Here is a 16647-nt window from a genome sequence, read left to right on the forward strand (position 1 = left end):
CTGATTTTTATATCACTATCACAGTAGCATGTTCTGACTAAGGAAAAGGAACAAAGAATGCATTAATTGTATGTATTGCTTTCCTGGATAGCATAATCATACATCAGTGAAATGAGTAGGAACCCATAACATTAAAATTGAAAAAAATTGGTGAAAATAGTTAAGAATCCTCATTTCTTCCACTGGGGCTGGGATTTACCAAATACAAGATATAAGTTCACTTCATTTAATGTCACTGTAGACTTCCTCCAGAATGTTGTTCTTTTTATCCCCAAAGCTACTTACTTCAAAGGAGCCTTCTAGAAATGCAGGCTATTACATGAAGCTAAAGAAATCTGAGAGAAATGCAAATTAATGTCACACAAATGCATAGTTACCCAATTGAAATGGTTCCTTGCCTACCCAGCAATCTTTTTGCTTTTCTTTAGTAAACTCCTTTCTTAGCTGGGGGCTATATGGTGGGGCTGAGACTTCCTACCCTCTGATGTGTATTTGGTCTTTTTGGTGACCAGCCCCATTCCAGGTCACTTTTTTCATATAAACTCAAGTATTTCAAAGGGACTCATTATGTAACAAAAGATATCTCCCATAGCTCAGAAAATTATAAGGAACTCTGTACCAGAAACTGAGGCTAGAGACCAAATATATATATTTTTATTCTACCCAAGTGGTTTAATCCACTTACCATCATAGTCTTAAGCCATCTTTTTAGCTTCCCCCTCTCTCTCTCTTTTTTGTTTTGTCTTTTTCTCTCACCCCCATCCTCAAAAATTGTTTCCAGGAGTTCAGTATTCCCTTCAAGTTCAGTATTCCCTTCCAATTCAGTAATTCCCAAGCTTGAATGGCTGAACTCTGTTAGTAGGCCAAAGTTTAACCTATAATAGGCCAAAGTGTACCCTGTCCCATTTAGGGACTCAGTAAAATATCCTAGGTAAGAACTGTCTTCCCTTTGCAACAGTATTTATTCCTTTTTTGCCAAGGTGACTACAACAGTTGCAAATGGCAACTTCCATCTTTATCTTACTGGATTTCTTCATTGCCTATAACATTTTGGAACATTGATATTCTTGAAAAGCTCATCTTTCTTAACTCTTCAGACTTTTCCTGAAGTATCCTCCATAAAGGAAGCTCATGGAGTTCTCTTTCTTACACACCTTTTTCATATCTGTATCCTGCAGTATTTTTCTACAGCTAAATTTTTCTGACTTTCCCTTTCTGTCTGTGGGATCTAAGCCTCTGCTATTCTTTTTTTTAAATCTATTATCCCATACTGTTGAGTCCCAAATACTCCAAGACCGATCTCACCTGGTATTATTTGTCCCATATATCCAACTACTTCTTAAACGTTTACTCAAGGATGCTATACAGACCCCTCAAATGGAACACAAGCAAATCAAACTCATTCTCTGCCCATGGTATCTCCATTCGAATCTATACTTCTTATAAAATTGGACAACCATTAACTTTCATTATATTCAGTCAGTCTTCCCATGTTATTCTATTGTTTTTCTTAAACCTTTGAGTCCATTTCCTCTTCTCCATTCCCACTGCCAATGTTTTAGTTCAAAATGTTATGACTTCAAAATATCATTTCTTTTGTGAAATTAGTACATAGCTAATTTTCCAGGATCTCTTATCAACGTTTACCAATCCATTTTCATATACTTTATTTAGTTTTAAAATACAATGCCTATGTGTAATGTAAGACACTTTAGTTTAAAATACACATAACTGCATTATCCAGTCCCCAAACTCTTTTCCTGGTATCATCTCTTCTTCCTACTTCTTATAAATCCTTATTCCACTTGGCTCTTTATACTTCTTTGAAATCCCTAATGTGTCCTCCCAGTGGTTTTTTATACCCCGTTTTAACTGAAATGCCTCTTTCTATCTGATCCCTTTTATTTATTTTCAGTAAATCTAAATCATTCTTTAAACAGCTCAATATGCAGCCTTCACTTAAAATTCTCCCTTCAATTCTAAGCAGGTTCATTTACTTCTCTATGTTTTTATCATAACTAGAATTTGCCTTTGTTATAAGGAAATGCATAGACATCAAATTCTAGTTCACTAGACTTGCTTAACCTAGAGGTTGCAACCATGTTTATCAATTTTGTTTTATTTATGGATTAATACAGATTTTGGTACACGAGAGAGACTAAAATAGACATTTGTCTAAATTATTAGCTGACAGAGTTTTTTTTTTTTTTAATTTGCCCAGTTGGTTAAGGATCATTAACTACTTGCTGCTTACAAAGATTTTGAAAAGATGCTTAAGGGAGAAAGTATTGGGAGAGGAAGGAGGGAAGAAATAGAAGCACCAAAGATAATGTAATATAAATTGTACAAGATAAAATTTATCTTTTCAACAAGCACTTAATAGTTTCCTCCTTTTGATTTAGTGAGGGTTGTTTGGTGGCTTACAGGGAACTCTTATTTAAGCTTCTCATTGAAAATCACATTGCCAGACTAATTCTTTGTTAAAAGAGTGAAAAAATCAGCGTCAAAAATACTAGAAGTCTTCAGAAGATATTCATCGAAGTGCATTTTATACCTTCTCACATATATCCAAGGACTTTTAGCCTTCCCATACAAAATACAAATAATTGTCTTTTAAAGTAAAAATTTGATGTTCAGTTTGATCTTATATCTCTGTAACTATTAAAGCAATAATGAATTTTACATTTGGTTAGTATTGTTTTGAAAAGACATATGGGAGTTCGCTCTTTCTTTTTAAAACAATAGCCTACTTCCAATGTTCAGAAAAAAAAAATATTTTCTTCAGGGCAAAAAAAAAAAAAAAAAAAAAATGCCCCCAAATAAATCTGCTTAGAAATGATGTCAATTTTCCTTTTAGACCAAGATGAGTGTGCTATTTATGGTACATGCAGCCAGACCTGCATAAATACATATGGATCCTATGCTTGCAGTTGCGTGGAAGGCTACCTAATGCAGCCAGACAACAGATCTTGCAGAGCCAAAAATGGTAAGTTATCTTATTTTTTTGTCTTCCAGCATTTATTTCCTTTTTCAGTTCAGTTCGTTTTCATTAGAAATGTAGTAGAGCAATATGGACTTTGAAGAAATAGATTTTCCCTTCATTTTAATTCACTGATCCATACCTAGAAATCCAAAGCAGTTCTTTCAGTTGTCACTGATCATTACAAAACTCCTTCCATTATAAGAAGTTTCTTTCTTTCTTTTTCTTTTTGCTTTTTAGGTCTGCACCTATGGTATATGGAGGTTCTCAGGCTAGGGGTCAAATCAGAGCTATAGCTGCTAGCCTACGCCACAGCAGCACAGGATCTGAGCCTCATTTATGACCTACACCACAGCTCATCGCAACAGCAGATTCTTAACCACTGAGCGAGCCCAGGGGTCAAACCTTCAAACCTCATGAAGGTTTGACCCCTAATGAACAAAAACCTGTTCAAAAGAAATGGATTAATTAATTGATTTAAGTTTACTCATCTCTCTTGTAGACTCTACAATGGATTCCTAAGTGGTTTCTGTAAGCTTCTGCTTTTCCCCTAAAATTCACATGATGCATTCAAGTTATCTACTAAAATATACACCAGACCATGTAATTATTTTGCTTAAAATCTCCCAGTAATTTTCACTCACATTAAATAGAAAACCCAAACTTCTCACAGGACCTCTAAGGATGAATGGTCTGCTACCATTTACCTTCCCATCTCATCTACCACTTCTTTTATCACCCACTAGCCACAATGGTTCCCTTATCTTTCAATCATTTTGCTCTTGTCTTGAGGTCTTCCCACTTGCTGTTTTATCTGCCTGCAATGGTTTTCCCTATGATATTTACATTCTTATTCAAATCTTGGCTAAAATACCAACATTCAGAACAACCTATTTAAAATTTATACTCTCTCCATTTCCCAGTTGTTGGTTTGCAATTTTAAGAAAATGGGTACGATGGTAACTGAGTACAAGTCTACAGCTCATGCTGACTAGTTCTGAAGGTTACATGGACATTTGAACCAATGTAGTTGCACAGTACATAAGAAAACCGATCAGTTTTGCCTTAGTTTCCTCATATTGATAGCAAATGAATCTGATTTTTAATTTTTATTTATTGTTTTTTTGTCTTTTTGCCTTTTTCTAGGGCCACTCCCGTGGCATATGGAGGATCCCAGGCTAGGGGTCTAATGGGAGCTGTAGCCGCTGGCCTACGCCAGAGCCATAGCAACGCAGGATCTGAGCCGTGTCTGCAACTACACCACAGCTCACGGCAACGCCGGGTCCTTAATCCACTGAGCAAGGCCAGGGACCAAACCCGCAACCTCATGGTTCCTAGTCGGATTCGTTAACCACTGAGTCACGACAGGAACTCCTGAATCTGATTTTTTTTGCTTACATTATATATAAAATTTAATTTCATACATCAGCTTTACAATTTTTGTGGCAATTTGATTTACTATAGTATTTCTATGACTGAAGAGTGCTATGAAACAATTATAAAGTAAACCCCATTTGTCAGAAGGCTTTGACTTTCCCTTTTTTCTACCACTTAGCTGCTTAGATTAGCCCCTCTTTTTTTTTTTTTTTTTTCCTTTAAAATTCTACCCTCCTGGACTCTGGAATCTGACTTTTCAGTTTAGTCAAGCCAGAGTTCCAGGGATCCCAGTGTGAAACTAGGAAGGGTAGACTGGGCTGACCCAAAACAGTACATGTGTATAAAAGATCCCTGGGCTTTTGACAGAAAATACAATATAAAAATATAAAGCCGAAAGGATACAATGGGCAGCTAGGACTTGACACAAGAGATGAGTTCTGCAAAGGCCATAACTGGATAATAGATGGGAAACGAAAAGATCCTAGGAGAAGCAGCCTTTTACATGAAAGCAAAGAGAGGCAGAGTCAATTGGCTAGGAAGCTGCTTATAAAGGTGATAAATTGTTCAACACAAAATAATGTCATGGTCACTCCCCAGCCAGTTACCCCAAAGCTTGCCTGTGGATATTAGTTTCAAAGTGACAATTGATAGTAATTAGGTAAATTAAGTTAATTGATTACCTCTTCTTTGTCGTATAATGACCAAATTCAAGTAAAATTCATAAGCCTTAAGAGCAACTTTAAGAAATAACTCTAATAGGGGAAGGGGATTTCAGGCCCTGTGGCAGATGGAAGAAGAAATTAATGTTAGGCTTTTTCATTCTTGATAATTGATGCAATACAGACAAAGTCATTTCTGCACTTAATAAGATTGACCCGATTACTGAAATATAGAATCAAGTGTTTCAAAGTTGGAAGAAACTTCAAAGGCAATCTAGCCCAACTGTCCATGTGATATCAAACTAGGTAATCTCCAAATGGAAGAAAGTCTACAATGTATGTTAAAAAAATAACTTTAAATAAGTATATTACTTATATTACTATGTAGAAGGAGGCATGCTAGAATGCAAATGTCATGATGAAGTATTCATTACTTTAGAATGGACACATTTTAAAAAATACTGATTTTTGAATTAAATATTAGGACTTGTCATTTGAAAAAAGTTGTTTTAAAGTTTCTGTTAAACACCTCTAGGTAGCCATAAAACACCCTATATATTTTTACATTTTTTCACATTAGAATTGTAATAATGACTTACTGAATCTAAAAATGAAAAGGTTTTTGTTTTTTAATTTGGTTTACTTTGTTTTAACTGATGCATACTGATTTTGGTATAGAAGTAAGTGTTGAATGTGGGCACCCAGGGCTGAAAAAAAGCTTATACAGAATCTGTGAGAGTGAAAATAATAGCCAAGGGTATTTACTTTATGAACTGTTGGCAATTTTAAATGAACTGATAAATTTAGGCTCTTGGACTATGATTTTCAATGCCCTGACCACTTGCTGAGGGCAGTCACTTACCCCAGCATACGATTCTACAGAATCTGTAGGGATCTACTGATTGCGCTAAAGCAGTAGTAAAATAAGAGCGGTAAATAAATTAGTGTAGAGGTGCTGAATTAAATGGCACCATGTGGGGGATGGTATACCTCTTTGCCATAAAGCAACCGGAGTAAAGGGAGAAGAAGAGACCATTAAATAATTATGGGCCTCAATTACAGCTTAGGCTTTGCTGTGCACTATTTTAGCAAAGGGGAAGGGGAGAGACTCTTTAGGCAATGGGCCTCTCCGTTGTAAGAAATACAAATTATGATCCCTGTGTAATCCATGGAAGCACACTTCCAAATAGTGTTAGGAGTGTGTTCATTACCACTCGCTATTTTCTTTGCTATAATTCTTTAAAAAAAGAAAACAAAATGTAACTTCCTATCGCTCCTACTTCTAATCTCATTATCATCTACTAATAAATATTTTTAAATTTCCTTTTGAAAGGTGGAGGAATCATCCATGGTTTCTTGTTGGCTCTGCTTGTGGGGAGATGAGGCCAGTGACTATATAGAAAGAGAAGAATCCCTGCTCAGAGTATCATAGTCTCTTCAGCCACTTGGGATACTTGGAATTCAATTATTAAAATATAAATGCCTATTTTTTCCTTAAAAAAAAAAAAAAAAAAGAACAGCCTATGTTAAAATCTAAGTGTTCCTAGGAAGGCTGACATATTAAGTCTTAGTAACCTTGATAACTTACAAAACTAGTAGATCAGATCTGTTTCAGTCTCCCATCTGGCTAAGAATATCTTCCCACAGAATGCTAGGCAATTATGTCTTGACAATGTGGAGATTCACTGTTCAGAGTTTTTACACTGAACTGAGATAGTCCAAAGGTCTGGTTCATGCACCATTTGTCATTTTATTCAGGCATAACCGTGAATGACACTTGATGGCATGGAGGTTTATGAGAAGCTCTGAGGTAAGAGCAAGCCTCATAGACCGGCACCAACACAAAAATCCAGATTTGCTATATTTTTGCTCATTCACATATGAATGGAGGACATTATATACACTATACTAAGGGATAAGTATCTCATGTGCTAAGAGAAGTATTTCAGTGCCTGGGACAGAGTGTGTGCTTGGTAAATGTTGGATGCTCACATTCAGGAAGCAGAATAAAAGTACTGGTATATTGAAGATCAATAAAAGAAAGTTAAAAGGCTGGAAGAGATTCAAAGGATAACGTTTTTGGTTTTGGCTTGGGGGGGTGGTTTGCCAGTTTCATGCTGTTATTTAGGGCTCAAGTTGCCTTTGTAGTATTGTCATCAATACTGGTTGGGGAGTTCTGCACAATCTCCATCAATGTGCCCCTTCAGGTCCCTTTCCTGGCAAACGTGCAGTCTAAGTGCATGCTTGCTGTGCAAATGTAGCTGCAGAATTAGCCATGCCACCTTCAATCAGGCAGCATTTCCTAAGCTTTTGCCCTATAGAAATACTAGATTTTCATGGACTCCCTTTAGTAATTTGGCCTGGCCACTGAAAGTGTTTCTGTTTTTTAGAGCATTCCTGCCCCACGTCTTCTCTGGCCCTTTACTCAGTGGGAAATCACATTCCATGACAAGACAGGGCAAGGATTTCTGATGGAATTTCTATTACCCAAATTAAGCATCACACTTTTTTTTCTACCCACACAGTTAATGAGTTTGCAAGTATTGAGGTATAAAACTCCTCATGAATATTCTATGTCTGTTGTTTTAATTTTTTTTTTTAAGTTTCTCACTTTGTGTGAGGGCATGTGTGTATGTGCTGGAGGATATCAGTTTCACAGCCTGACACCTTTCTTGATACTGTAAATCTTTTTTCTAGCAACAAAATTGCAAGATTGATAACGGTCTTACCTGTCATGTGTTTTATGTGTCATGACACGTTTGATTTACCTGTAGTCTAAAAAAATATCAGACACAGAAAAAAAAAATGCATGTCTTCCATCTTCCTTACCACTTAACATCTTAGCAGTAATCTAGCGGCGGATGTCTTTGTTTGGGTATTCAGAACTAGATGGCTACATTTACAGGCTGTAGATTTGACAGTCAATAAACTTTGTCTTCAGAAATGGCACAGTGTAGAAGTACACATTTCTATCACTATATTTACTTTTTTATAGAATAGCTGTTGAACTTATTCAAATCTTCAATATAGAATTTGTGATAGGTCATATTATGCTCTATAATTAATTCCCTTTCTTTGTCTTAAAATTGGACAAATGTAATGAAAAATAAAAAGAAATGAGACATATTTAGATTCATAGAAATTATAAGTGGCTTAATTTAAGAAAAGTTAGGTATATACATATGTATATAACTTTAGTATTGATTTGTTGGGCAAAGGTAGAAGTATAGAGCTACTGAAATTCTCAGGAGACCAACGCTTAAAACCTGAGGGGGACAATGTTTTTTTTTTTTCCTAATAAGGAAAAACTTTTTTTTTTAGAGAGCATCCCCTGTATCAGTTGCAAGCAACAAGGTAATAACAGCAAGGAATTAGAGAATGTATCTTGAGTACTTCTCTTCCAGGGTTCATACTTGCCCTTGACTTTGATAACTAGTTTTCTGCATTTTCTCCCTAGTCAAGCTGCTTAAAGTCAGATTAGTTCTGAGAAGAAAAAATCTGTTGTATTAAATGCATTTTTAAATGTATATGAGCATTTCTTAACACTAGGTCTCACATAGTCTCCATCTGTGCTTTCCATGAAAGATAATGTTTGCCAAATTGTTAGATAAATTATAGCTTAATAGACTTTAGAGGTTTAGAACAATATATCATCTAATTATAAGAATTGTATCTAGTAAATTAGCTAAAACTTTGCTAAATAATCACTATCGAGTACTTAGATCTAATCAGTCTTTTTAATAGCAAAGTAGAAAGCTGTGATCTTCAATATAGGTTATATGTTTACATCCTTCGGCAGCCCTCTCAGAAAACAGTGAAATTGATTAACTGACCTTTCCCTTTTCAACCTCTAGATAATGAATTTCCATCTGTCTACCTTCCCACTCCTTAGTCTAAGATGATGATTTTATTTTATATTTCCCTGAGAAAATAGAAGCAATCAAAAGACAACTTTCTCATCCTGAACTCTCTTAAATCTGCCAATCTGTCTGAATCTAGAACTGATCACTTCATCTTCCTCTTATTTGAATTAAAGAACAAAATGACTTTGTTCCTGAGGCCAGTAATTGTGCATCAGCCTCACTATTCAAGAACTGGACTCATACAGTTCCATTCTTTACTCTTTGAATCTAAATATTCTCTTTTCTCCTGGATCATTATCATCAGTATACAAGGATGCTGTAAAGAGTATACAGTACAACCTCCTTTTTTGAATATATCCCTCTTTAGCTGCCACTGCATTTTGCTTTTCCCTTAATAAAAAAACTCACAGAGTACATTGTCTCCTTCTCTCACTCCTCCTCTTCTCTCTTCAACCCACTGCAGTGGGTTTCACACTCTTATCTCTTACATATCAAGTTTACTGGGGACCTCCAGTTGCCTAGTGACTCAGTTATCAGTCTTTAGTACACAATCTTTCCTTGTCTCCTCCTTGAATACTCTCCCTTTTAAAGGAGCACATTCTTGGAGTTCTCGTGCCTTATTCTCCATTTTTCTTCAGTTTATTTTGCTGCATAATCCTCATTTTACCAGTATTTTTGGTATGACTCAGTGTTCAGTCCTTCGAACATCTCTTCCTTATTGATTTGCTGTCATCCTGTATCATGACTTCAAAATACATCCTCTTTCATGATGTTATCAAACATCTAGAGACTGAGACTTGCAAGTTTTTATCACTTTGTTGAATGCCAGACTCCCTTGAATTTTGAGATGCAGCTTAGTATTTCCATTTGTAAATTTAATAGAAATATCAAATTCTATGTCCCAAGCTCTTAATTCTCTCCTCTAACAATGTTTTCTCTGGTGACAGTCATTGTGATATATGTGACCCCATTTATCCAATCGTCCAAACCAAAACATGGAGCCACCCTTGACTCCATTCTTTTTCTCAAACTCTTTGTTTCAAAGTTTTAAACATATTTTGAATTATATTACTCTCTCTAAGGAATACCTTGTGTCCTCATTACTACCAATACTTTACCTTTCTTCATGGAATTCAGCACTGCCAAAAAGTATTGAATAATATTTGTTTACTTGCTTATTGACTGTTTTCTCAACGATAATGTAAGCTCTCTGAAGCTTTGTTAACTGCTGTATGCTGCATCTCTAGCATCTAGAAGAATGCCTGGCAGAAGCTAGTCATGCTTGATCAACATTTTTTAAATGTATGCATAAATATGCAAATACTGAGACAGTATTTTCTTTTTAGGAGACAAATTGATGGGGGCTTTTTAAAGTACCCATACGTTAAAGCTGGAAATATTTTATTTTATTTTATTTTTATTTTTTTATTTTATTTTTTTTTTGTCTTTTTGCTATTTCTTAGGCTGCTCCTGCGGCATGTGGAGGTTCCCAGGCTAGGGGCCCAATCGGAGCTGTAGCCACCAGCCTACGCCAGAGCCACAGCAACGCGGGATCCGAGCCGCGCCTGCAACCTACACCACAGCTCATGGCAACGCCGGATCATTAACCCACTGAGCAAGGCCAGGGACCGAACCCGCAACCTCGTGGTTCCTAGTCGGACTCGTTAACCACTGCGCCATGACGGGAACTCCGGAAATATTTTAAAGAAATTTTTAAATGAGCCAATATATATTACTTTTTAATATGTCAATCACTACCAATCATTCATTACTGATTGATAATTATCAATTATTACCAATTGATAAATTAGAGGGACATGTCTGAATTGGGAAAAATGTGTTTCTGTAGCTAAAGAAGTTTCCGTTTGCCACAATTAGAAAAGTGACGAGATTCAAAAGTAGCCATGGGCCACCTCGCAGTAACTAATGTGAATTGACCATCCCTGGTATATCTACTGAATATAACATTAACTCATTAACCTAAAATTTGAAGAATTATATTTTGAGATTTACCAAAATAATTCTTCAATTTAATTAAATTGTATACCTTAATAATTAAATTCAGTATAATTAAAATTATTTCATCCTGATTTAAAATCACAATGCTTTTTTACATTATTTTACTTATTGAAATATATGATCATTTTTAAATGTAAAAATTCAGTAAAATATCTTTAGAAACATTGGAGAATCCATATTCAAACAATTCTCCATGTGTCATTTTTTACTGAAGCATGTGCCAAGGAAAGGAGAAATTTTTCCTTGAAGGGGTGAGTAGGCCCTTTAGAAAACAGAAATTGTGGGAGTTGATAGTTTGCAAAATGAGAGGTTCTTTTTTATATGTTGTATGATGTTATTGGCTTCAATAATTTTTTTGTAAAAAGATCCTTATTCCTGAGAAACAACATATTGCATTGCTTCTCAATCATCACCTTTCAAATTGAAATGTCCTCTAAATGCAAGTACCAGTATTTCATTAATAACGCCTAAAGAACAAAAAAGGGTTAACTTGTTTTAAAGTCTATAATTCAGGTTGGTCAGTAGCTTACCTGAGTTTTTACAATGCCCAAGATAAGATTACAAAGCACAGGAGTTCCCATATCCATGTAGTGGAAATGAACCTGACTAGGAAACATGAGGTTGCAAGCTTGAACCCTGGTCTTGCTCAGTGGGTTAAGAATCTGGCATTGCCTTGAGCTGTGGTGTAGGTCACAGATGGCTGGATCCTGCATTGCTGTGGCTGTGACGTAGGCCGGCATTTATAGCTCCAATTTGACCGCTACCCTGGGAACCTCCATATGCCATGGGTAGAGCTCTAAACAGCAAAAACAAAAAAAAAATAAAATAAAATAAGAGAGACTGCAAAGCACAACATTAGCCTAGTATGCCAACACTAAACTTATCATGTCCTCTTAAAACTGACTCTTTTCTTTTTTGCTTTCCTATTTCTTTTAATACTGCCATCATTCTCCCTGAAACCCACATCTCAGATTTCCACACAATCCTTAGCTCCATGTCCCTCATTAGACATAAAATAATTACTACAATTTATAATTTCTACTTTATTACACTAGCATATCTCTACCACCCATTTTAGGCTCTTATTACCTATTTTCTGAAGCATTAAAATAGCAAGTCTTTGTTCAGTAATCCTGATAATCCAGTATCCATGCCAACAAGTTTTATTTTTCTTTATAGTCATTTTGGGGTACCTTCTTTATAATTAAAAAGCTGAGTACCTTTTCTTATTTACATGTGTGAAAGCTAATGTGTTCCTGAATCTCTGAGGATTCTCTGGGCTTAGATTTTTCCTAATGGCTTCTGCTTCCAATGGGAATGTTGGCACACATGGTTATTCTTTGTTTCTATACTGTGTCAATCTAAAGGGAAGCAGAAATACCTTTTTCTTTTACCTAACTCCTTTCCAACTGCATTCCAAATTCTTTAACACTAGACAGTGTATAAATAAGACTTTTACATACTGCTTCCCACCTGGTATGAATTATGTTACACCACTTTAAAAGTAAAGCAATTTAAAAAGTTAGATGGGAAATTTATCTATCACTATATTCTATTCACCCATACAGTCTCCTGTGTATCATTTCCCAGTTGATCTTCAAGCATATTTTTGTTCATTATGATTCTCTTTCTAAAATTTACACTGACTTTCCATCGCACTTCAAATTAAATGTAAGTTTATCATTTTGACATTAAATGACCTGTGCAGTGTTCCTTCAACCTACTTTCTCAGCTACTGTAAGCTTTATGAGTTTGAATCTAGTTCTTTTTATTTAGTAGCGATGTGATCTTAAGCAAGGTAAACTCTGAATAACTTAGTTTTCTTGTTTATACAATGTGGGTAACGTTAGCACCTGATTCATAGAGGTGTTGTGATTATACAATGAACTAATAAATGTAAGGCATGTAATACAGTGCCTGGCTCTCAAATATGCTCAAAAGGTGTTAGCGGTTGTCATTATCATGATGAAGTACTGTCACCACTAATGCCTGTTCTACCCTCTGAAAACTGGAAAACCCAGGTCAGTATCTTTTCAGCATATCTTAATCTTTCCCTCATCTGTGTTTTGTCAATGCTGTTTGTTTCACCTGATTCTTTTTCTTCTTTTTTCTTTTTTTTAAAAAATCTCTTCAAGTCCAATTCCTGTTCTTTCATTTAAGGCAAAGCTGAAATCAAATTTCATCATCAGTAACTTAACTCTACAGATAAGTCTTCATACATTTGAGCTACTGTAACAAAATACCATAGCCTGGGTGACTTATATATAACAGAAATTTCTCACAGTTCCAGAGTCTGGAAGTCTGATATCAGGGTCCTGAAATGATCTGGTGAGGACTCTTTTGATTTGCAGACCTTGTGTTAGCTTCACAGGATGGACAGAGCTAGGGATCTCTCTAAAACCTTTTTTATAAGGCATTAATCCCATTCATAAGGATTCCACTTTCATGACATAAGCACCTCCCAACCCCTCTCAGTATTATCATCTTTGGGAGTTAGGATTTCAACATATGAATTTGGGACACACAAACATTCAACCCTAGAAAGATATATCTAACCATTCTTTGGAAATATCATACATCTTTTATGAAAGCTACCAGGCCTGACTTTAAAAATATGAAACTTTGTATATATATATATATATATACATCCTAATTTATCTACTAAATTATATCTTTTGAAGGCAGCCTATCCTACTGATCCCCTTCAGATAATAGTTGAATGTCTTAGATCTATAAATTCTAAAAATAAAAATATAATAAAGCATTTTCATCCAATCAATTACTGGTTCAGCATAAATGAATTATGGCAGGACAAACTAGTGCTCAGATAAATTACAGTATAGTTGTAGAGATTACGTTTTCTTGCTTAGCCCAAAATTGTTTCGAATGCACTTTAATGTTTCCACATTTAATTCATATTTTTTATGAAATGTGATAAAATACTTTTCTCTGACATATGACACAGCATATACTTATTCTAAATTTCATTCAGTTCAGTAAAGAGATTTTTCCATTAACAAAATTGTTGAGGAAAATTGAGAACCAAATTTGGCATTATGTGTTATGGAAAAGAAAATATTTTAAACCTATATTTTTTTTTCACTTATGTGGTTAACGTTATTCACATTTTTGTTTGGTTTGGGTGATTCTGATCTATAATTTATTACAGTATTTGAATAATGCCTTTTTGCCATTTTTTAAACTAGATAATTTCCTCCTTGTATTTCATATTCAACTTTTTCTGTACTTTGAATAATTTTAGAACTTTTTTATTTGTTTGTTTTGTTTTGCTTTGTGTCATTTTAGGGGCACATATGGAGGTTCCCAGGTTAGGGATCCAGTTGGAACTGTAGCCCATGGCCTACGCCACAGCCACAGCAATGTGGGATCCAAGCTGCATCTGCAACCTACACAACAACTCAAGGCAACGCCGGATCCTTAGCCCACTGAGTGAGGCCAGGGATTGAACCCATGTCCTCATGGACTCTAGTTGGGTTCCTTAACAACTGAGATGCAATGGGAACTCCAGAAGTTTGTTTGTTTGTTTGTTTGTTTTTAATTTAGTCTCTTTACACAGATTGCTCTTCATTTTGTTTCATATAGTTACAGTTCAAACCCTATGAAAGTTTGCATAGTTTTTTTGTTACCAGTTGTTAATATTTTTCTTATTTTTAACTTCATCCTATATTCTTTATTTTTAAGACTATACAATTTGCATATGATCAATTAAAAGTAAAACTTTAAAAATTATTCTTCCAATTATTTTAAGCTTGTATTGGTTGAAAAACTGTTCTTTGAGCTGCATAGATTATAATTTCCCCTTTTCTAATGCTTTAGTCTTACTCTGACTCTTCATTTTATATACTTTACATGGAAGTTATTATTTAACCTCTTATCCAATTGAACCTCACATTCTTATTTTTTTCCATCTTTGACACAACAAATATTGAAGTGCATCCAAAGAAATTCATTCATTGGAGATAATTGCTTACAATTACAGGATTAATTAATGCATATTATCTATCTATATATACATACATATTATATACATAAATATTTATTAGGTTTCTATTTATTTTTAGGCATCTGGATAATCCACAGGTCCAATTACTTAAAAGGAAACTGGATGAATTAATATTCTTAAAATTGAATTGAAAAATAGGAAGTTCAAATGAAACCTTAGAAATAAGTTTTATCACTCTGAAAACATAGCATCAACTATATGTCAAAATCACATTATTATGAGTATATAAATATATTTTTAATATAGTCTTGACTATGAAAGGAGAAGGATATGTTTGCAAAGATATGGCTTTAGTGGCTTGAATTTAAATAGGTATTTTTTATGAATTTAGTCAAATGATATTTCTCATGTTTCCAAGTTTCTCTTTTTTAATTCCCGGTTTTCCACTTTTTAAAAATTGTGGCACTGATTAATATAGCATATATGACAGGAAAAGTATCATTTTCTAATTATACACATCTCTGTAACTGGGAGAGAAAATACTCTATTTTTATGCTGTCAACATATGGGTGTAGTAAAGAGGATGAAGACAATTTTCCTCCTCCAAGACGAATCAATTGATGATCTATTATAGAGGTTTATTTAACTTAAATATTGATCCTCTAAGTTAGAATATTGACTGGGTGCTTTCTTGTGTTTTGATCTCTTTTATGTAGAAGGTTAACATTTATTACTTCTCATTAAGTGTTGATGTAGAAAATCCTTTGACAGAAGTCACCTGATATGTTTTCCAACTGTTCCTCTGGGGAAACTGTTCACTAACTCTTAAGTGTGACATCTAATAAGAACATCATATTTGTTCTGGTCATCTTTTATTCTCATTACCCACGCTAATGATGGTCCTAAATTAGATGTGGAAACTCATGGTAATAATGCCAACTAGAGAACAATGTAGAGACAGACTACCTTTGCCAAGCCTCTACAAGTTTTCATCATGAAGTAGAACAAAAATGTTTATATCCTTAGCCCCTGATGATTTTTGTGCTCCAACAGCTTCCCACCACCCCCATATAAGGTTTTATTTGTCTAAAGAGGGAAACCATAGTTAATAATTAGCAGAGACATATATGCATAGTACTTCAGTAAACAAAGTACATCAGACTAACATTATAAATAGCCTTCCTCCAGTATGTCATATGAACTTTTAAAGTTACCATTTTTATAGCAAGCCATATCAGTTTATGAAGCATCTGACTTTATTGGTTTTCTGTTTATCTGAAGCTTTAAAATCAATGGTTGATATGTTTTGCTTTAAAAACAAGCAACTGATTCATTCCAAAATCAGCTACAAATATCAAATATATTGATCAGTTGTGTCAAGTAAGAATTTCCATTCTAGACCATTAATTCATTTTTTATCTCAAGGATCTCATAGCTTCTTCATATTCCAGCCTCTCTGCAAAGAAAGTTCATTATATACTTACATTTACTGATGAGAAGCCTGTTTGGAAATTATCTACATGTGGACTTCTTATAAGCTTGGCAACAGTGGCTCATTTTTGAGAGGCAATTTCACTAAAGGTCATATTTCAGCTGTCAAATGAAGACAGTGAGCAGTGACATTAGTGTCAGTATATCTTTGTTAAACTGATAACACAGCTGTCAAAGAGCCCCTCATAATCTGAGAAATCCATGATTTAACAGGTTTTGGGAGTGCCAAGGTCAACTGAAAAACAGAGCTATTAGTGTTGAAAAGAGACCAAGTCTAGACTTTCGAATTAGGGA

The 16647-nt window shown here is 34.8% G+C and overlaps 1 protein-coding gene across 5 annotated transcripts in view; it reads left to right on the forward strand.

Annotated features, from left to right (window-relative positions):
- Window positions 1–16647, forward strand: part of LRP1B (LDL receptor related protein 1B) — a 1884722-nt gene that overhangs the window by 855122 nt on the left and 1012953 nt on the right. For all 5 annotated transcript variants that reach the window (XM_084998912.1, XM_084998914.1, XM_021076285.2 and 2 more), the window contains one exon: window positions 2858–2986. In XM_084998912.1, the coding sequence (XP_084855038.1) occupies window positions 2858–2986 (129 nt within the window). The remainder of the gene's footprint in view (window positions 1–2857; window positions 2987–16647) is intronic.

The sequence above is a fragment of the Sus scrofa genome, chromosome 15, assembly GCF_054392235.1.
Source record: "Sus scrofa isolate SSC_HxYL_T2T_F1_AM1 chromosome 15, Sscrofa_HxYL_maternal_Yorkshire_Landrace_v2.0, whole genome shotgun sequence".
NCBI classification, from domain to species: Eukaryota; Metazoa; Chordata; class Mammalia; order Artiodactyla; family Suidae; genus Sus; species Sus scrofa.